Source organism: Orcinus orca, chromosome 11, assembly GCF_937001465.1.
Source record: "Orcinus orca chromosome 11, mOrcOrc1.1, whole genome shotgun sequence".
NCBI lineage: Eukaryota > Metazoa > Chordata > Mammalia > Artiodactyla > Delphinidae > Orcinus > Orcinus orca.
Window position 1 is genome coordinate 90548668 of NC_064569.1, and position 22264 is coordinate 90570931.

At 50.8% G+C, this 22264-nt stretch overlaps 1 protein-coding gene across 1 annotated transcript; it reads left to right on the top strand.

The window, feature by feature from the left end:
* The first annotated feature begins 2840 nt into the window (after window positions 1-2840).
* Window positions 2841-21573, top strand: ISX (intestine specific homeobox). Its single transcript, XM_033417324.1, is given in 7 exon segments — window positions 2841-2879; window positions 3585-3822; window positions 17719-17870; window positions 20077-20190; window positions 21025-21213; window positions 21215-21311; window positions 21497-21573. Coding segments are annotated over 7 exon segments (906 nt in total).
* Window positions 21574-22264: the final 691 nt, after the last annotated feature.

A 22264-nucleotide genomic window follows, 5' to 3' on the forward strand; every position in this document is an offset into this window, starting at 1 on the left:
GCTGGTCTGTTTTGATCACAGCTGTCTTTCCAGCACTGCAATCATAGTGTGGCACATCATTGTGGGTGCTTTAAAAATATTTTTTTATTGAGTTCTAGTCGATGTGCAATATTATATGCTTCATAGTGATTCACAATGTTTTAAAGTTCTGCTCCATTTATAGTTATTATTAAATATTGGCAGTATCCCCCGTGTTGTACAATACATCCTTGTAGCTTATTTATTTTATACATAGTAGTTTGTACCTCTTAATCCCCGTCCCCTATCTTGCCCCTCTCCCCTGCCCTCTCCCCACTGGTAACCTTTAGTTTGTTCTCTATATCTGTGAGCCTGTTTCTTTTTTGTTATATTCACTAGTTAGTTTTATTTTGTAGATTCTGCCTATAAGTGATAATCATACAGTATTTGACTTCCTCTGTCTGATTTATTTCGCTTCACGTACTACCCTCCAAGACCAGCCTTGTTGTTGAAAATGGCAAATGGATGGACACATAAATGAACAGATGGCTCCAACATACCTTTCCAGCACGTTCTTCCTAAATGCCTCTTCATAAAATAAAATCTCTCTCCCATCAATGAACTAGCAATAGTGCACCGTGCAGCCAGGTGTCTTTCCTTGCTCGTGTGTTTTAGGGTAGACTGAGGGAACTTGTGCGACGGCTCCCCTTCTCTCCTTCCTCCACGTCAAAGCTTTCTTTGATCCAAAGAGCTGCACAGAGTTACTCCTCTGAACTCCTCTGACACTGACCACTGACCACTTTCCACCAAAGTGACCACTTGGCCACTCACTGGCCTGTCTGCCCTCTTCTCCCCTCCCTGACACACTCCCCACCCTAGCGTGTGTGTCCCTCAGGGCAGGGTCTGTGGCTCATTCATCTGCATCTCTACGTGCCATCTAGTGAGTGGCACATAGTAGATGCTCAAGAAACATCTGTGGGGATGAACACACGTGGGAACGCCCAGGCTGTGGGGTGATGGTCTGGAAGGAGAGCGAGTGTCCAGGTCCACACCACAAGAGCCCAGGGTGAGGCTCACCCCAGAGAGAGAGAGAGAATACAAGGAACTCTAATGAGGTGCCGAAAAGAACAGGTGTGACTCTGGAAACTTCTCTCTCTGAGATGTGGTTCTTCATCTGCACGGTGAGAAGTTTGGACCGGATGGTCTCTGGGGATTATGGCAAAGGGAGCTGAGTGTGGGTTTCAGAGCTGGACTCACCTGGGTCTGACTGCTGCTTCTTGTACGGGTTAGCTGCGTAGCCCTGTAAGCCGCCACTCACCTCTGGGCGCATCTCCTCAGCTGTAAAATTGCATGAGTGACCGCAGTTCATAGGGCTGTTGGGTGGATTAGATGAGGCAGTGCGTGCACAGCGCCTGACTCCAGGCCCTCCCTCCCCTCTGCTGCTTCAGCCCCTGGAGTCCCTGTCCCCCCTCCTCACCGGCCGCCGCAAGTGTCCATCACACCTTCTCCGCCCCAAGCAGAAGGAGACCCACCCTCCCAATGCAACAACTCCTTTGGCCGCCAACAGGGGGCTTGACTCCTGTGGGACTCTGGCCACCTGGCCGTAAAGGAGGCATTTCCCTGTGCACCAACCCAGCTGGGCTACTTTCCTCCTGGCCCAGACGAGAAGTCCCCTTCCCAGCACCTAGACAAGGCCTTATGACTCATTCTGGTCACAGAATATGAACAGAAGTCACTCAACCGCTTCCACTGCTGACTCATTACCATTCCCTCCTCTGCTCTCTCCACTTCCCTGGAAATCCTGAATCCGGGTAGCATCACAGTCTGGAAGGAGCCTGGGTTCCCAAAGGGATGTTCAACTACACTGACTGTGACATGAGTAAGCAGTGAAGCCCCCAAGATTTGGGCGTTTACCTGTGACTGCAGCGGTGGCAGTCTCCCCGAGCTAGACCAGCAGTGGTGGCAGCCTCCCCGAGCTAGACCAGACCACCTGAGCCTTCCCAGGGCCACGGCTCCTGAAACAGGACAGATGCTCTTTGCTCTGACTCGCCCTCCTCAGGGAGTAAGGATCGGCCTTCCCCTTCCCCCTCCCTCCGAGAGAAGGTCTGGATTCTAATGCCCCATTCACGCTCCCAGTCTCTCCCAGGGTATCCGTCACCCTCATTCAGATGGCACCTTGTGGCCAGCCTGGCACCCTGGAGCTCCCCAAAGGCCTGCTTAGATGAGACTGTGCCGTGGTCTGGGCCTCAGTTTCCCCACACACCCCATGAGGACCTCAGGAGACCCCTCTCGCTCTGATATTTGCAAGCCCAGGACAGCACATCTTAGAGGGACTGCCCTCGGCCAGCACCAAGCAGACCACACCCTGGCCCAGCTTCCAGCCTACGCGTGACCCATAAATTCTCCCTGCTGAGTAAACACATGTTATGGGGCCTGGGGACACTTCCTGGCCATGCTGTTCCCACCTTCCCTTGTCCTGCTCTGGCCTGGCCAGCTCCCCTGCACACACCTCCCCGGGACCCCCAATCCCCACCCTTCAGTCTCCCTCTGCTTCTTACCACTTTCCCCCAACACCTGCATCCCCGGCCGTAAAGAGGGTGGAGAGTTTCCTCTCTTATCAGCCGTCTTCTCCTCCTCCCTGGTTACACAGTAATTGCGAACAGAACTCCTGGCAAGGACGGGTCGGTGCCTATCAGCTCCCCGGGGACAGTTTCCTGGACAAAGAGAAGGTGCCCCTTCAGTGCAGTCTCAGGAGGCAAGTAAGAGGCATGCAAATAGGAGGGGGGGAAGAAAGGACCCCAAAAGGAAGAGAGAGGCACCCCGGGCCCAGAGCCGATGGACAGGCTTGTGCAGTGAAGTCAGGGAGAGAACGGAAGAAAGTGATGGTCGGACCAGAGACGCCAGGGGAGACTCAGACACCAGTACTCAGCGCAGCCCCGTCACAGAGAGCCAGCCTGGCAGTGGTGACCCAGTGACCCCCTTCCAAAGCCTCCATCTGCAGGGCAGCCAAAGCACGGCTATTCTGGAAGGTCTACTCTGGAGTCTGGGAGCAGCGGAAGCAAGAGAAACCCAGGAGGGTTTCTGGGAGCGCCCCTCCAGCTGCACTGTGGCCCAGGACTGAGTTGGGCACCTGGGGCCCGCCAGCGGCACCCCAGCCTTCCAGAGGCCTGGCTGGAGCCAACGGAAAGGGCGAAGGTGGCCACCCCACCTCCAGATCTCCCCGGGGCAGGTTCCCTCCTCCCTCCAGCTCTTTGCCGTGTTCCCCACTGTCCGTGACCTCGGGGTCCCCGGCCTACGCTGGCGATTGTGCAGGTGACCACCCTGGAGAAGACTCGCTGCAGTAGGACTGAACCCAGTTTGGCAATGGTGACTCCCTCGACGTGGAGCTGGCGAGGGCTCTGAGCCCCTGGGCACGGGGTTCAGCCCCTTCCAGTGTTCCCGACGTGACCTGCCTCCTTGATCCCAGGGTGTTTTGAGGTGACCCATGGAAGTCCCCGTGGAGACATAACCCTGCTTGGACAATCCCACACGAGGATCCACCTCTGCTCACTCTCTTGGTTCCAGGAGCTTCGGGAAAGGAAGAACGCCACCCTCCACTGGCATAGGCCCCTCTGCCCCCCTTGCAGCCGCCCGCGGAGGGTGCCAAGGTGGGCCCGGCTCTCCATGGGGGGATGGAGAAGAAGAGCTCGCGGTGCTGTGAGGCCCCAAAGAAGCGGGGCCTGTCCTTCTCCATCGAGGAGATCTTAAAGAGGCCGGCTGAGAGGAGTGATGCAGTCAGGCCAGAAGGGGCAGGTGGACAGGGCACCGGGCAAGCAGCAGCTGCAGACTCTGGGCCGGAGAGACCCCCGCACGACCAGCCCCAGGGTAAGTGTCTTCTGGCCATTTCTCATCTGTTCCTGGGTCTCCAAGACCCAGCTGCACTCAGGCAGAGAGGAAGCTGCCCCCAACAGAAGAGAAGCCTTCAAAATTCAGAGATGTTAGGCACTGGGCTGTCAGCCGTAAATACTCTTCTACGCAGCCCGGCACTGCGGCTGTTCCAATGCGGACCAAGCCTCGGTTCCTTGCAGGATGCAGGGCCCTGGGGCTCCTTCCTGTAACCAGGCCACAGCTAAGAGTTATCGTTCATTCATTCAGCATTTACAGTGTGGTCGGCACTGCCCCAGAGGCTGTGCACGTCTCTTCTTTAACTTCAGTAGAAAAGCATAATTATCATAACTTGACAGATGTGGAAACTCACCTGTAAAGGGAAGAGGTGGGTGATGCCCCCAAGTCACAAAGCAGAGGACCCGAGACCCAGCCGCCCCCAAACACCTGCTCGGTCTGTTGTGTTCTTTCCCTACGTAAGCAGAGTTCAGCCTGCACGGCCTCTAGTGGCTGAAGCCGTGGCCCGGATCTGCCCACCCTGATCACACCCCAGGCCAGTGCCCACCCCAGGGCTTGCCCCCAAATAACAATGACCAGATCCCAGGCCCCTGCTTGAGAGCCAGCTGGAGGAGGGCTGGAGGAGGGCACACACACGCTAAGAGTCAGGAGTCAGCAGTCAGTGTCACCTCTCCCCCGGCCTGCTGAGCCACCTTGGCAAAGTGCCTTTCCACTCTGGCCTCAGCTTCACCCTTGGTGAGACGGCTAAGTGACGGAGGAAATGGAGCTGGTGATGTCTCGAGGGCCCACTGGAGTCTGATAGGAGATGAGCCTGGAGTATCTCACAAAAGGGTCCCAGTCCTCTTTCCTTTCCACCCCTTTAATCCAAGGAAAGGAAGCTCGGGGGGCCCCGTGATGTCTTCTACCAAGCACGGAGCTCCAATCCCTCCAACCAAGTCAAGTCTCCCAAGATGGAGATTGTGCTCAGAGGCGGGCCAAGAGAAAGACCCTGGCGGGCAACACGTCCCCGGGGAGCTGGCAGCTTTCCCAGTAGCTCAGCCTATCAATAGGAAAGGGCCCCAGCTTAATGTTGAGAAGTTCATTAGTATCTTCCAGTGAATTGAATGAGCCATGAGCATTCACAGAAACCGTTCTTCTAAGGGTCTAACCAGAGTCTCTCCTGCTGCAGCTACATAAAATCCATGTCTGTCCTCTCTGCTGTGGAGAAAGAGAGATCTTATTTCCCCTCCCAGAGCAGCTTGCCTTCTCCTAGCCTGACATTGGCTGATGGCAAAAAGGAGGCGAGTCATTCTAAACCCCCCCTGAAGCTGCTGGCATGTTTCACGCCAGCTATCCCGCTGGACCCAGAGGAGACCCCCCAGTGAGCGCTTACGAAAATAGCAGTCGTAAGATTGGACGGTACTCCACAGCTCTCATGGCAATCTCACGGCCGTTGTTCTATCCATATCCAGTTGTGAGCCCTAGCTTAGAGCTGATGAAACCAGGAAGACAAATCACCTGCAAAAACCGCAGAGTAGGTAGCATTAGAACTGAACCCTGGTGGTCTGAGACCATCCACTCTAGAGTATTCCTGAATGTGGTCTAAATCCATCCGTCTCCCCGCTGGGTTGGAATTCAGCACGTCCAAGATTCCTAAGGGTCGCCGTGGTGGTTTTCAAGATGACTTCGAGGGGCAGGCAGACAAAGATATTTTTTTTTAACATCTTTATTGGAGTATAATTGCTTTACAGTGGTGTGTTAGTTTCTGCTGTATAACACAGTGAATCAGCTATATGTATACATGTATCCCCTTATCCCCTCCCTCTTGCACCTCCCTCCCGCCCTCCCTATCCCACCCCTCCAGGTGGTCACAAAGCACCGAGCTGATCTCCCTGTGCTATGCGGCTGCTTCCCACTAGCTATCTATTTTACATTTGGTAGTGGATATATGTCCATGCCACTCTCTCACTGTGTCCCAGCTTATCCTTCCCCCTCCCCGTGTCCTCAAGTCCATTCTCTACATCTGCATCTTTACTCCTGTCTACAAAGATTATTTACGTCAATAGTTCTGTAATGATTTCTACACTAACCTTCTATTTATGACACGTGATACCATTTACCCACTTATGGTCATGATGTGAGGTTTTCTTTTAAAATAAATGTATTTATTTAGGTAAAACAAAAAAAAAGTCTGTTTAAATGTGAAGTAAGTAATAATGCAGGTGAGATGCCAGCATGTTAGAAACTATAAAGGTAACTTGCACAAACTGCAAAGACCTGGAGTCTGTGAGATGCTAGGCTGGGCGGGGAGGGCAGGAAGCTGGGATTCCAGAAACCTGGCCTCTAAGACCTGGTCTGGCACCGATGCACTGGAGGACCTCAGGCAAGCCGCTGCCCTGGCTGGGCCTTTGTTTCCTCATCTGGAACACGAAAGAGCAGAGCTAGAAAATTCCTAAGGGCCCCCCCGCTCCGACATGCCACGACCGATTCCACAAGAAGCTGCTTGCACAAAAGCCTCGGTGGTGTCACTCGTGGGCATTTTCCATGGCAGAAGCTTCCTCCCTGCAGAGGGGTGTCCGTGCCAGGCGAGGCAGGACCTACTCACCACCTCCACCTCTCACTGCCCCCCAGGAGGCCCCACCTCCGCCAGTGCTGGTGGCCCAGCTGACGCCTCTCCACCTGTGTCCTGTTCCCCACCAAACACACACACACACACACACACACACACACACACACACACACACACACACACAGCATGCAGGAGCCCTCAGGGAATGGGCAACAGGACAGAAGAGGTGCATCCAGGGCCCTCCCCTGTCCCAATAATAACAACAGAGGAATAAACTCCTCTGTCTCCACGTAAAGGGCTTCACAGAGGGGCTCCTGGAGGTTGACTGCAAAGCGTTACCTCAGGATCCCAATCTCCTAGGGAGCTTGTGAAGAGGCAGCATTCCAGGCCTGGCACCTAAGACTCTGCCTCCAGTCTAGGGTGGAGGCCAGGAATCTATTCTAGCAAGCTCTCCCAAGTGAGTCTGACACAGGTGGTCCAAGGACCGTTTTTTTGAGGAGGCTGGAGTCCAGAGAGGCAAACTGGCTTGTTCGGTGCTACAGAGCAATACGGGCCAGATCCGGGGCCAGGTCGGCGATCCAGACCAAGGCCAGTGCTGGGCCTCCCTCATTTCTCAGGGCAGAGACCCAGGTCCCTCCCCACAGCTTCCCACTCTCACAGGGACCCTCATAATCTAAGGCTTGGACCTTCCCCAGCCTCCGTGGAAAAATCCAAGAGGGTCTCCCAATTTGAAGGGATGCTAAGCCCAGCTGCCCGCTCACTCCTCCTGAGAGAGGAAAGCCCCCCCAGAGTTCGGGGGTCCTCAAAGTCCAGGGAGACCCAGTCAGGAGGAAGTGACTTTGTACTGGAGGATCAGACCGTGGAAAGAAAGAGATCATCTCTGCACCTGTCCCACTGATGACCCTCTGCAGGGAAATTGCGAGTCCCGGCGGGGAAAGGGGAGAGGAAGATGGGCAAATAAGGGACCACTTCAGTGGGTAAACCAGTGTGGATCTTCCGGCCTGGGAGGGACACAGATATCTTCCCTTGTCCATTCATGGGCCATTTCAGTCCCTCAGTGAATCATTGCTGAGTGCTTACTCTGGGCCAGGCGGCAGGCTGGGGAGGCAAAGGTGAATAAAACCAGAAGTAGTGGCCACCCACCTGGAGCAGAAGTGGGGTCAGCAATGAGAGTCCTGGCAACACCACCTTGGGGCGGTGCTAACTTCCGCCCCTCTTATCTGGTGGAGGTGGCCGGGGGCACCGTGGAATTCTTGAGCCTGGAAGAATATCTTCTTGCCGTAGTCAGCAGCGTTTCTACAAAGGGCCTCACATTAAGTTTTGATAGCTAGATGGTCTCTGTGGCAATTACTCAACTCTACCATCACAGCTGAAAAGGAGACAAGGTATAAATGAACGGGTATGTCTATCTTCCAATAAAACTTTATTTACAATAACAGGCAGAGGGCCAGATCCGGCCTCAGGCTGTAGTTCATCAACCCCTAACCCACTGGTGTGACATTCAAAGCCCTTCACAGACTGGCCCTGCCGATCCCCAGGTTCATCCCCCATCACGGCCTCCCGTCCCTCACTTTCCAGGCACATGGAGCATCTCTCCCACTTCAGTCTTTCTTGCCCTTTCAATGCCTCCAGACTTTGCCCCTTAGAAGCCTCTGCAGCCCTCCCCCTTCTCCTTCCTCCTCTTCCTCTTCTTTCCCTCATCCTCTCCCTCTGTCTGAGCTTCCTGTGGCCATTGTACCAAATTGCCACAAACTGAATGGCTTAAAACAACAGAAATGTATTATCTTAGAAGTTCAGAACCAGAATTCCAAAACCAAGGTGTTGGTAGGGTTGATTCCTTCCAGAGGCCCTGAGGGAAAAACTGCTCAAATGGCTCTCTCCCAGCTTCCGGTGGTTGCTGACCATCTACAGCCGTCTTCGGCTTGTAGATGCGTCTACAGGCCTCTGGGTCTGTGTGGAACCCTCCTCTCCTTTCTCTCATGAAGTCACCTGCCATCGGATTTAGGGCCCACCCTAAATCCAGGAGAACCGCATCTCAAGATCCTTAGCAGGGCTTTCCCTGGTGGCGCAGTGGTTGAGAGTCCGCCTGCCGATGCAGGGGACACGGGTTCGTGCCCCGGTCCGGGGAGATCCCACACGCCGCGGAGCAGCTGGGCCCGTGAGCCATGGCCGCTGAGCCTGCGCGTCCGGAGCCTGTGCTCCGCAACGGGAGAGGCCACAGCAGGGAGAGGCCCGCGTACCGCAAAAAAAAAAAAAAAAAAAAACTTTAGCCTAATCATATCTGCAAAGACCCTATTTCCACATAAGGTCACATTCACAGGGATCAGGGATTAGAACTTAGACATTTCTTCTTGAGGGGAACACAGTTCAACCCACTCCCCCTTTCCTCACTTCTTCGTCCCCCTCATTTTCCTCTTTCCCCCCTCTCTTCCCTGTCCCCTTCCTCTTTCTTTTCTCTTCTCCCCCTCCCTTCCCTCCTTCCCCTGCCCTCCCTCCTCAGCCCCCAGCTGCCTAGAACTAAAGGCAGTGGCTCTGCTCTGCTCTGGGCCCTGGGAGGGGGAGCCCTGGCTCAGGGCTGGGGCCAAGCCTTCTTCTCGCTGTTCCTCTTCTTGTCCTCACACTCTTCCACACTGGGTTGATGGTTTCTTATTCCTTATGACTCCTCATAGGTCACTTTCGGTCTCCATATATAGAACTCTCAAAGTTCCTTTTTTCCTTTCTTTTAATCAATGCTTGTTACCCCTAGAGGTTTACTCCTCCAAATACTCCTTGTACTGTAGCAGTTGTTAATCATTTTTTGGCCAGAAATGGCTCTTCTCCCTGTTTACAGGGCCTAGGGCTTTGGATACCTCTAATCTGGGTACTCTGCACACCTGCACTTGGGCTGGCCTTCTGTATGTATTTTCACAGAGATAAGAGCTAGTTAGCTTCCTCCTCAGTTCTCGGCAGGAAGGGTAACTGAATATGCATTCCCGCATTGAATAGAAACAAGTTCTGTGACACTTCCTGTGTCACATCAGAAAACATCCTCTAGCTTCACAGCTTGTGTCGTCTGTCTGTTCCCCTGCATTGTCACAAGTATAGAATGGAAAGGAGTAAGGGCAGGAGGGAAGCAAACACACACACACACACACACACACACACACACACACACACCCCTACCTTCTCATAACTGTTGAAATACGCTGCCACCTTGAAAGCACATGTAATCAGCCCATGTTGCAGTACCCTGTGCCCAAATCCAAGCACACTGTCTCGAGAGCCACACTGTAACAACACAGAGAAACATACAACCCTGACACAGTGCTTTGAGAACGCAGAGGAGACAGCAACAAACTCTGCTTGAAGGAAGACTTCAGAAGGAGGTGGCATCTGAGATAGCAGTCAGGCAGAGGAGGGGAGAGAGCACGCCAGGCAGAGGGAAGCAGGTGAAGCAGCCCAGAGGAATAAAATGGAATATTCCTTTTGAGAAACAAAGAAACTCAGGGTGGCTGGAGTTGAGAAATCATGGACCAATGTCGGCGGAGGTGAGAGGCATGAGGTAGGCTGAGGTCACGTGTGCCAAGCTAAGCACCTTGGCCTTTATCTATGTCCATCAGCATCTTTAAAACCTACGTTTGGGGAATTTCAGGCTTCCGCTGAGTTGCACAGTCAGAGAGACCTTGGATGAATGGGGGACGGAGCAGGCTACACTCTGGTGCCTTCACAAGGTGTCAAGAGAGGAGCCCTCATGCTATTTGTTTTGTAGCTTTCCCGCACAAAATCCTTTAAACAAAGGTACAACTTCTAGTTTAAAAAGAAAAAACACATATGAAAAGTGTGGTAGAGTATGAGGGGACATATATGCTGAGAGCCATATATAAAAAATACTATGAAAGGGAGACCATACATGTGGAAAATAACCATCTTCACGCTGCTGAGGGGTGGATGGGCACTGACCCAGTCACCCCTGGGAACAGGGCGCAAAGCCGTGGCTGGTGAGCTTTCCAATGGTCTCTCAGCTGTTTCTTTTAGCAATTTCTTTATCCTCATCTCTTTCCACTCTAGCTGTATTCGCTGGGTTGTTGTTTATTTATACAAGTAATCCACGTTTATTATAGAAAAATTAAAAATACAGATAAACAGAAAGAAGAGAAAAGAAAATGTAGCTATAACTCTACCATCTCCTAGGCAGTAGTAAGTACCATTAACACTTTGATACATGGATACATGAAGATTGAGAGAGATTTTTTTGTACAAATATGGAGGCTGGTTTCTTGCACACTGAAATTTAGCACTCTTTACTTATCGATTAAACAAAAAACCTGTTGTGTTTCCACATGGAGATTCACAACAGACCTTGGAGAGAAGGAAATCTTTGACTGATCGGGGTTTTGATGGATGAGTAAGAGTTTACTAGGCAAAGGAGGAGGACAGGCTTGCAGATGTAGGGGGTAGTGAGAGCAAGTCCCTGGAGGATAAAAAGGCATGGCCGATCTGGGGAATCTAGAAGCCATCAGGTGGCGCAGAAATAATGGAAGTGATGATTGGGTAGAAAGCAGATGACCCTGGGAAGCGGGGAGCCTGAAGAGCTTGAATGCTGGGCCAAGGAGCGTGCCTTGCACGCTGTGGGCACAGGGAACTGTAGAAGTCCAGGACCACACCCGGAGGGAAGAGGCCAGAGCATCTCTGCCCTGGGAGGCACCTCCCTGCACCCCACCTGTCCTGTTCAGGTGTCCTCACCCTGCAGGAGGGCCCCAAGGGGAGCCTGGATCTCCATCCTGCCGAACCCGCTGCCTTGGGAAGACAAGGACAAGACCCGTTTCCGGAGTCTCAGCCCAGCTGCAAAGCCCCCGGGGCCTTAGCTGAGAGGCCAATTAGCAGACGGCAGAGAAGGAGCCATCAGGGGAGGGAGCCATGCACGGAAAACCATCCGTTTATAATTAGGTGACCTAATCACCTGTGTAAATTGTGTATTTCTTATGATCAATGTGCTAAACGTCTCAGGTTTAATTAAGTTCTGCTGACTCGTTCTCTTTGAAGACCCACTGAAGTGGGATTCACAGCTCCAACAATTAATAACCGGGTGAGGGGCAACCTGAAAGGGGCGGCGGTTCCCTGCCCGCTTCCTGCCCCGTCTCCCCACCCTCTCCCGGGTGCCCTTGGATGGGGCTCCACACTCCCCATCGTCCTCTCTGAGCCGGGGCCCAGCCCTTCCCCATGATTAAGAATCATCCCATGCAATGGGCGCTCCAACCGTGAACTGGTACTTCCAGCTTCCTGTTTAATGAGGTTCCTTCTGGTTCCAAAATTCTACCTGCAGAGTCCTGTGTTCTGCCTTCTCGGTTCCACATTCCATTTATGCTGTTCTGCCTCCCTCCCCTGCTTCATCTCTCTCATCGCCTACTGTGGTCTGTAACCCAAGCCTCAGGCTTCCTGGCCCCCTAGAGCAGCCTCCTCCTGCATTTGATGGGAAAACTGAAGTGTTGACCTTCATACTTCCTGAGCCAGCCCCTCAGATTCTGCTCTCCCCCATCCCCCCTGCCCTGTGGACCATGGGCAGGTCACTGTGCTCTGAGTCACCACCCGGAGCTCCAGGGCACCATCCTCTCCACTGGACACGTTCCTTCTCCCCAGTCACCAGCAGAGAGATGGGCCTGGGCCAGTCTTCCCTTCCTCTCACTTTCCCTGTACTTCCAGTTTTCCCAGCACCATCAAAGTCAGCTCTATGACTGATGGATACTCTCCTTCCTAGACAAACGTGGCAATTAGAGGAAACTGCAACACGAGAAGAGACGTAAAGTGAGACCCAGAGTATGACTTGTTCAAGAACCCAATGAGAAAACCAGTAAGGTAGCACTCACTATCCAATAGAACTTTCTCTGATAATGGAAATGCTCTATATCTGTGCTGTCCAATATGGTAGCCACTGGCCACAGGTGGCTATTGACCTATGCCTCGTGTGACTAAGGAACTGTATATTTTATTTTATTTTAACAGCCACAAGTAGATAGTGGCTACCATACTGAACGAGGCAGACCTAAGGAGTTAAAATTTTAACAAGGTCCAGCCTTAGATCCTAACCTTGTTCCCCTAGCTCCAGGCTCAAGTCTATCTGTCTCCCAAAATGGCTCTTCTGGTGGGGTGTCACTAGTCATATTTCAGGGACCCCCACTCACTGGGGGTGATCTCAACTCCAGGACCCCTCTCCCTACCACTCCTTTTTATAGTTCTCCAATTTAGGGATATTCAGTCCCAGATAACATCCCACGAAGAGTTGGACGGGGACAATCAGTGTTTGACTATTGACACCCCAAGAACCCATGCTCAGTCTTAGGGGAGGGGCTTTGGCCCTTGAGTCCTGCAGCCCGGTCCACTTGGGGCTCAGCCTCCATCTCGCCAACCATGTGAATTTTAGACACCCCTCTTTCTTCACAGGAGAAGTCACTACAGCTGTTGGGCACATACACATAGATCCCATCACAATCATTATCATCATCTCTCAAGAATAAACATTTATCCTGAGAATGTATATAGTTCAAAGCTAATGAGAATAATATTTTTCTTACTGGCCCATAACTTGCCAAGCAGCCCCTCCCCAATTATTTTGCAGGGTAGGGTTCAGATCTTTTCCTCTTCACCTTATCTCCAAACGATGCCCTTCTGGTCCTACAGGAAATACGGGAAAGCCATATATATCTTAATAGCTGCTCCCTTAATTACACAAATGGAAACTTGAAATAATCATTTTATTAAGGCTCATGCTTAGTCATGAGCGCTTGTTTGCCTAACTTTCCTTCTGGGGAAAAAGGAGGAGATGGCTTATTTCTACTACAATCTACATTCTGTTTCTAATCCTCTGTTCTCCACTTTGCCTACTTTCCTGTATTCCGGTTCAGCACCCTACGTTTTCTGTTCAGTATCCTCTATTCCAAAGCTCTGTATTCCCAGAAGAATCCCAGATCCATGCTGTCCTTGACCTCAGTTTGTCCGTCCAACCTGGAATCTTCCATTCTGTGAAATTTTTTTGCAATTTTCTATAGAACTGCCCTGTATCACTAATATCATCTAACATGCTGACCTCATGAATGAATGAATGAATGAATACTTTCAGCATGGCTTGCCATTTCTCTCTACATCAGTTCTGGCTGGGTTTGGCTCTATCCCTTAAATACATCACCAGCTCTAAACACAGAATAAATATCTCTTTTTTTGAACTTAAAAAGTAGGGTGGACTTGAGGAGGGAAAAGGGGATAGAGAAGGAGAGAAATCAGATCACATCAGCTGGTTCACAATCCAATAGCTTACTCTAGGGGGTAATCATGTTTGAAACCTCGCTGTCCGGGACTCCCAAGAAGCTTCCAAGAGTCAGAAAAATGAGTAAAAGTACTTTGAGGGAAAAAAAAAATGGACTAACAAAAATGAGGGGTAGTCAGGAGGGGTGAGACCAAAGGCAGACTATGAAATGCACTTGTTGATTCTCAGAGATGCAGGAGCAATTCAGCCGGGAGAGTTATCCTCAGCAGAAATCTCTCCTCTCTGGCCCTCTCCTTTCACCCACCAGGCAAGCCCAAGGCCAGGCCTTTTAAGCCATTCAGCCTCCAACTGAAGAGAAAAAGAATTACAGCGTGTCAGGGCCTTAGCGATTTGATCATTCAAACCCTCTCTCCTCGCCCATTTCTACAGATGGGGAGACTGAGGCCCAGAGAGTAAACAAAACATGGCCCAAGCTGTAGACTGGAGCCAGGAACAGAGCTCAGGGCTTCTGACATCCAGCTTAGTGGGTTTTCTACTGTCCAATGATAGCAGGACGGATAATAAGCACACACACACACATAAAAGTTAATTGATCTCTTCAGCTGTTAAACCACCACAAGTGAAATCCATTTTTCACTGTGTCTACTCCAGCTCATAGTTTATGGTCGTTTTACCTCTTTTGGGGGGAAAAAGAAAGCGGACTGAGTGGAAGTAAGGAGACCTCAACAAGAGTTTAGATCCCCACCCCTCCTTTCCAGCTAATTCTGCTCTCTCCCGACCTGTGACATCTGACAGTGCACAAGAGTCCACACAAATCATTCCGCGTCGTTTCTTGTGACAGTGTCTTGTCTGCCGAATGGGTTGAGAACAGAGCCTAAACTTCACCTTTATTCATTTAGAGCAAATAATTATGAAGCTCCCGATAGGTGCCAGTTACTCAGCAAGTCCAATGTATAGTCCCTGCCCTCCAGGAGCCCACAGTGGAGAGACACAGACACAGACACAGAGAACAGCAGGCTTCTTTCCCCAGAGGGTTTGAGTCTTGCCAATGTGCGTGAGGGATGCTAGGACAGGACGTACCTAGATTCACCATCATTTCTGAGAGCAGACTTTTCTTACAGGAGTGAGAAAGCAATCAGGAGCCATGGTGGTCAACTAGAATGGTAGGAATTGGCCCCAAAAGTGAAGGTGATCTGTGTGGGGTGGGGTGGGGGGGGTACCTTTCCTACTATTCCTAAAATTGCATCATGTGGTCTTTGTTGCAAGTCAGACTAGAATTGTAACCCTGGCCTCAGAAGTCCATGGTCAGAGAGACAAACCTGCCCCACCTGGTTTGGTGCTTCCTCCAATGTTCACCGTCCCTTGGTTTCATCAGGAGGTACAGCAAGGCTGGTTGAATCTCCATCCTCCCTACTCTCCTAGCTTCTCTCACCCTTCTCCAGAGCAGCTTTCCAAATCCCTTCTTCATTCCTCCAGCCTCTAATCCCTCCCACCTCCTTCACTCTCTGCTGATGACCTGAGCTCCCGTTGTCCTGTCCTGAACAACTCAATGCCAGGTATAATGAGCACCTCTGACCAGCCTGCCCCGCAGCCCTGCTCCATCAAGCATCCGCCAAAGCCCTCACTCTTCTTCCTCAGTTTCTCCTCCTGAGAGGCTTTAGATATATGCTCCAGGCCGCACTCCAGACTTTTCCCCAACCTCCCTCTAGCCTTTTTCGCACCTTCTCAACATAAAAGTTCTTCTTTTCCTCACCACCTTGACTTCACCCCAACCACTCACACCGCATCCAATTTAATACAACATATACTTGTTGAAGTTCCTACCCAGTATCAGAGACACTGTATTTAGTGTGTTTGTGGATAACACAAAATTGTTCTTTTTCGCTTGGCTTTGACCATCCTAATTCAACCCAAGTAGTCTTCCTGTGGACCTCAATGATGTCCTGAATGCCAAATTCGGGACCACATGCCTCACAAATCCATGTTGGAACAAGGCAAGCTAAATATACATACACACAGGCCAAGGTCAGGGTTTAGCACTGTACCTGGTACTTAACAGGTGTCGAATAAACACACTGATTGTTTCTTATTTTTCTTCCCCTTCATCCTCTCTAATTTAAAGTCTGTGATCACTCCCTTCTTTCCAAACCTCTCTTCCCCCACGTTTTCTATGGAATTTTGTGGATCTGAGCTCCCTCTGTCTTAGGTAGGGTTCCCCCAAAAATAGACTGAGAGAGAGATTGGCTGGAGAGATTACGTGATGTTATATTGTTAATTTGTTTTAAATCCCTGGGACCACATGATCATGGTCTCTCCAGCTGTCAACTGCAATATTTCCTCCACATCCCAGCAAACCTTTCTGAAGATGTGCACAGTTGTTGTCTCCTCCAATTCCCCTCCCCTTCTCTCCTCTGCCCACTGCCCCTGAGCCCTTGCTGCCCCTATTCTGTGGGAACTGCTAACGTTAAGGTCCTCACGCAGCCAGGTTCAAGGACCCCCTTTCTGTCCTCATTGCAATTAATCCAGTTACAGCATGGACACAGCCGAGCCTTCTTTCTTAAAAGAGTTTCTTCGCTAGGTGTCCATGTCACTGCACTTGTCGCCTACCACAGAGACCTGTCCTTCTTGGCCTCCCTCATTGATTTCTCCTGGGTCCCCCGTTGGTTCCTGAGCCTCTAAATAGTGGACGGACCCAGGCTCACTCCTAGACCCTCCACTTTTCTCCTCCTGCCTAAGTGATCTCACCCACTCTCATGAGATCAAAGGCCAAATATACGCTGATGAGTCCCCAGTGTGAACCTCAGTCCCGAGATCCCCTTTGAGCTCCAAACACATAAGCATCTGCCTATTTGATCCTTTGCTTTGAATAGCCAACAGGCATCTCAAATTTAACACGTCCAAACTGAATACCTGATTTCCCGTCTCTCTCTCTCTCTCTCTCTCACACACACACACACACACACACACAGGCACACAGGCCTAGCTTCATGGGCCTGTGTGTGACCAGTGTAGTTGCACAGGGCCCTGCGCTCAGAAGGAGGCCTGGCACTTGCGGGTTAAAGCTCATGGTCACCCTCTTGAAATTCTTAACGATTTTATGTTTGAATCTGTGTTTCGCAAGCGCAATCCAGTGGGACCACGAACCACGTACCAGGGGCCTGGAGCCTCAGCTCAGGCTCAGCGCCCCTCTCACCGCCTCCCTGCTTCCCTGGGATGGGCTCTCAGCCACCTGTTTCCCCGCCCCTACCCAGTGACTGCTGCCTCCTCTGTCGTCTGTGTTGGGGGTATTGGGGAGGGAAGGGCACGGATGTGAGGAGGGTCAAGGTCAGGCACAGGCACCCCGGCACCAAGTCGAAGGGTGGGCCCTGTGAGGGTCCACACTCATGCTATTAGTATCCCTGTACCCAAGGGAGCAGGGCCTTAAGTAGCAAATAAAAAACCACCCTGACAAGTCAAGAGAGAGAGAGGAAGAAAGGAAAAAGCTTTCTTTCTGAACCCACGTTTTCCTTTTGCGCTAGGACCACCTATGATGCAGCGGCTCTGAGTGGGCATGAGACTAGTCATGTGGCTGGAAACAGGCTGTCAGGGGCTGACTGCTGTGCTTTTACTGTAAAGGGCTGGATGGTAATTATTTTAGCTTTTGCCGTCTCTGTTTCGACGACTCAACTCTGCCATATAAAGTCGCCTAGGGCTGCCCAAAGCAGCCATAGACAATACATAAACCCATGGGTCAGGCTGTGTTCCAATAAAACTTTATTTCTAAAAACAAACAGTGGACCAGATGTGGCCCCCAAGCTGTGGTTTACCATTCCTTGTTACAGACAAGGGAAATTTGTCTGAAGGCATCTGAGCAGCAGAAAGGACAATCAAAGAAGTTTCTAGAAGGTCATCTTGGCCACACTGTCCAGGATGGATGGGAGAGTGGGGTCAGCCTAGGAGCAGAGTTTCTAGGAAAGAGAACCTTGTAAAACTCCAAACCTAAGGAGCTAGAGGCCAAGTAGTGGCAACAGGGGTTGAACAGGTAGAACAAGACAGCACAAAAGCTTCACTGAGACCAAGGTCACTAACCCAACTTGGACCCTCTTCCATCCAGAGGAGAGGAAGGGCAAGCGGAGGATCCGAACCACCTTCACCACAGAGCAGCTGCATGAGCTGGAGAAGATCTTCCACTTTACCCACTACCCTGATGCCTATGTCCGCAACCAGCTGGCAGCCAGGATCAACCTCCCAGAAGCTCGGGTACAGGTACAGCCATCCCCGCCCTCGGCCCCCCACCTCAGTGCACTTGGGGCATGGGTAAGATCCCACGTATCCTGCACCCTCTAGGGCTGTCCCATCAGAAATTTTCCATTGCCTTTATCCCATGAGTACAGTTATACTGGCCAAATATCATCTTCCAGGAAATGAGGCCACCATAGTTATAAGATGGTTTCTCACCTTGGGGGATGGACACGGAGGTAGCGTAGATATCTGCTTCCACACCCTCCTTCTGTACTTGGCTGTAGCTCCAGAACCTCGTTCACCACACAGCCTCATTCACAAAATAGGTCTTGACAATCTAGACCAGGGCTCCACAGACTTTTTCTGTAAGGGACAAGATGCTAATTAAGTTAGGCTTGGGGGGCCCATAACGTCACTGTCACAACTATTCAACTCTACCCTTGTAGCACAAAAGCAGCCGTAGTTTACAGTATGTAACAACTGAGCATGTTCCAATAAAACTGTACTGGTGAACACCAAAATTTGAATTTTGTATCATTTGCATGTGTTACCAAATATTATTCTCATTTAGATTTTTTTCCCAACATTTAAAAATGTGTAAACCATTCTTAGCACAAGGGTTGTACAAATACAGGTAGGAGGCCAGAGAAAGCCCAAGGCTCTAGTTTGCCAACCCCTGACCTAGAACACATGGGCATCACTTTGGAGGCAGCACAGAGAGGTGGCAAGGACCCTCCATGGTCAGAGACCTAATCTGTGATCTGGCATTTTTTCCCCCCAAGTGCCTATGGCTTCCTCTGTGGTTAGAGATACAGTAGCCCCTTGTCACTCACTAGGGGTATGCCTCGCCCTCTGCATATCCCCAGTCCTGCAAGAACCGCTCTAGCAAATCCAACTGTTACATGTTGGCACTCTCTCTAAAACAGTTTTCTAAATCACTCTTCATTTTTTTTTAACAAATATAATGGGGGAACTATACTCAATATCTTTTTTTTTATAATTTCACTTTTAATGAATAAACAAAAAAGCAATCCTTGAAAAACAGAACAATATAATTTTTTTAATTTTATATTGGAGTATATTTGATATACAAAGTTGTGTTAGTTTCAGGTGTACAGCAAAGTGGTTTAATTGTACATAAACATATATCTATTCTTTTTTCAGATTCTTTTCCCATATAGGTTATTACAGAGTATCGAGTAGAGTTCCCTGCGCTACACAGTAGGCCCTTGTTGATTATCTATTTTATACATAGTAGTGTGTATATGTTAATCACAACCTCCTAATTTATCCCTCCCCCCATCCACCTTTCAATATCTTATAACCTATAATGGAAGAGAACGTTAAAAAAGAATATATATATTTATATGTATATGTATAACTGAATCACTTTGCTGTACATCTGAAACTAACACAACATTGTAAATCAACTATATTTCAATAAAAATTTAAAAAAATATATGATGGACTCATTCGAATTCAAAATCTGCTCCAGGGTCTATGTCAACATTCCACCCTTCATTTCACTGGAACCTACTGTTCTTCTGGTGAACGACCGCCCCTGTCTGGACTTCTCCCCTTTTTCTTCCTATTTGAAAACAGTCACCAGCTAGGTGGGTAGCATCTGCATCTAGTGTAATGCCCAGAATTCAGCATCTGCCTCGGCAGTATGACCAAGTGCAGATGGCAGCATGTCATGGACAATCAGGGCACCTGTGAACACAGGGAACCGCCAACATTCAACCAACCTACAGATGCCACGGGGCCCAACGGGGTTGCAAACCGGTGGCCCACCAGCAGGAAAGAACCTAGATGGGTTTTATTTGAACTGCACGGTATCTTAAATCTCAGCGCTTTCACATAAAAATCAAGATTTCTGCCTTAGAAGTTGGATGAGCTTGCAACGCTGGCCTCACATTTCCACATGGTGACTGTTGGCTAAAGCTGAGAAGCTGCCCCCTTTAGCCACTGTTCACCGCAGACTCCACCACTCCCAGTTACATGGCACCCAGCTGCTTCACCCCATCCCATGAGCCCACACCCCTGCAGGTATTGAAGGTTGTGATCCCCGGCCCCCTCTCTCAAGGCAGATCAGATCCAAAGAAATCCTGGATGCCTACTGTAAAGGGTTGGTCCCTTGGAAGGCGCCGTCATTATGCCTTTTGGAGGGAGGAACTAGATGGAGAAAATCCCTTTTGCTTATCTCCATCCTCTCTCGCCTCCATCTCAGATCTGGTTCCAGAATCAGCGAGCCAAATGGCGGAAGCAGAAGACCAGCAGCCTTGGGGCTTCGCCGCAGCCGAGCGAGGCCGACTTGGCCCCGCCCACAAACCCAGACGTGGTCGTGAGTGGCTGAGGCGGAGGGCGGGGGGCGGTCGCGGGCGGGAGAGGGGGTGTGGCTGGGGACCTCCGGAGCTCTGTCTACAGTAAAAAGTGCAACGACAATTCTTTTAGAAAGATAGTAGGCCCGGACGCTGGGGAAGTCGCTGCCTCTGTCCCCGTGTCCTCCTCCACTGAGTGCCAATCACACTCCTCTCCCTCCTCCGGGGATCCACGTGTATTACTTATGCAAAACTTCCCAGTTTATGGAGCAGGATCACAGAGTAAAGGGCGGTGCATGGAGGTCGAGCCCACTGGCTGGGGAGTCAGGTGGCCCCGGTTCGAATCCCAGCTCTGCGCTTAGCAGCAGTGTGGCCTGGAAGAGTCACTGTGCCCCTCAGAGGACAGTCATAGATTTGATGAGGATGAAACGACCGCTCATCACCTAGGAAATGCTCCCTAAGGTTTAGCTGTCCACTGAGTCAACACAGATTTGGCATGTGTACCAGATGCGAAACAGAGGGGCGGCAGCAGTACACGAATAGACACTCCTATGGGTAACGGTTTGTACAAAGCCATGAGTGACCCTATGAGGTAAGATTTTTAATTTATCCATTTTTTGCTAATGCAGAAACTCGACTCTGAGAAGCAAAGTGACTTTTCCACAACAAACGGTTGCTGTAAATGACGGGATGGGGACGATGTTTCCTGGCCCCCCTGGGCACACATTTCTCCCCAAGTTGGTCCCCCTACCCACTCCGAGCTGCCCGAGAGTAACGGGGAAAGGTTGGGAAGCCGAGGGACAGCCCAGGGTAAAGTTCAGGGCTCACTTCTCTCTCCTGGCCTCTCCTTGTGACAGGGCCCCATGCTGCTGCCCCCTGCACGGCCCAGGCTGGCTCCTCCCACAGGTTGCTATTTACCGGCTCAAGGTCAACTGGCCTCTGCCTGGCTCCCCACCCGGATCGCCCTCCTGCCATGCCACCCGTGGGAGACACAGCCTCTCCCGGGCCCTCTCATCATCCAGCAGACCTGCATCCCTGCACTTTGCTTTTTTTGCACCTCCGCACCCCAAATGGGGCAACATCTGTGCCACTTCCACACAAGGACCAGACATCCTCTCCTTAGTGGAGCTGCTCTCTTCTCCAGGTGAAGGCAGGTGGCGGGAAGGTGCCCAGGTCTCTGGGGGAATCGATCTCACGATCCAAAGACAACCCACAGCCCAGGAAGCCACCCTGAGGTTGTCCCTTGGAAGGTTGCATCGGACTTAGCAGCAAGGTGACCAATAAAGGAAGCTCTCATCTCTCCTGGCCAATGTCACCCTCCTGCTTCAGGCGACAGACACTGTGGGAGGTCTCAGGATGATCTCTGGAAGGAAGAGGTCGTCCTCTTGCACCTGTACTTCCTCTAATTTGCTGTGTGACCTCCAGCCAGTCACTCACCCCCTCTGGGCCTCATTTGTAAAACAGGCAGTTAGACAAGGTGACTTCTGAGGGTCCTTCTGGCCCTTACTTTGGTGAGATGAACTATGGTGAGAACAGAGGCACAGAGGAGACTAAGGAGAGGTTTGTTCATTCATTCATAAGGGCTCACCTACTGAGCACTTCATAAATGGAACTGGATATTGACATGAACAGCTGAGGCTCTGTGCCCTGAAGCTCAGTCCAGGTTGGTGGAAGGAATGGTACTGACCTCCCCCTGCAAGCAGAACATTCACTCAATGACTTTGCACGAGGCCCATGTCTAACACATTCTGTTTGGCTTTGATATGAATGTCCGAAAGAGTGAAGGAAATATAGAAACATTTCTTTAAAAATTTAAACAGAATTTAGTGTCTTTGGTTATTCTGCTGGCTTGGGGAGAGATGTTGTCATTCTAGTTTGAATGAAGGTTAGAGAGTAAGCTCTTTTCAGAGTTTAACTCCCCAGGATTTGTGCAAGGGGCCTAGTTAGAAGGCCAGCCTCACTCTGTGCTGAAAAGCCTAAGAAAGAGGGAGAGAGAAACTAGGGTGGTTAACTTTTATGGGCTGGGTAATTTCATAGGCTAATGAGTGGAAGGATTATTCCAACTACTTTGGAGAAGGGGTGGGGATTTCCAGGAAT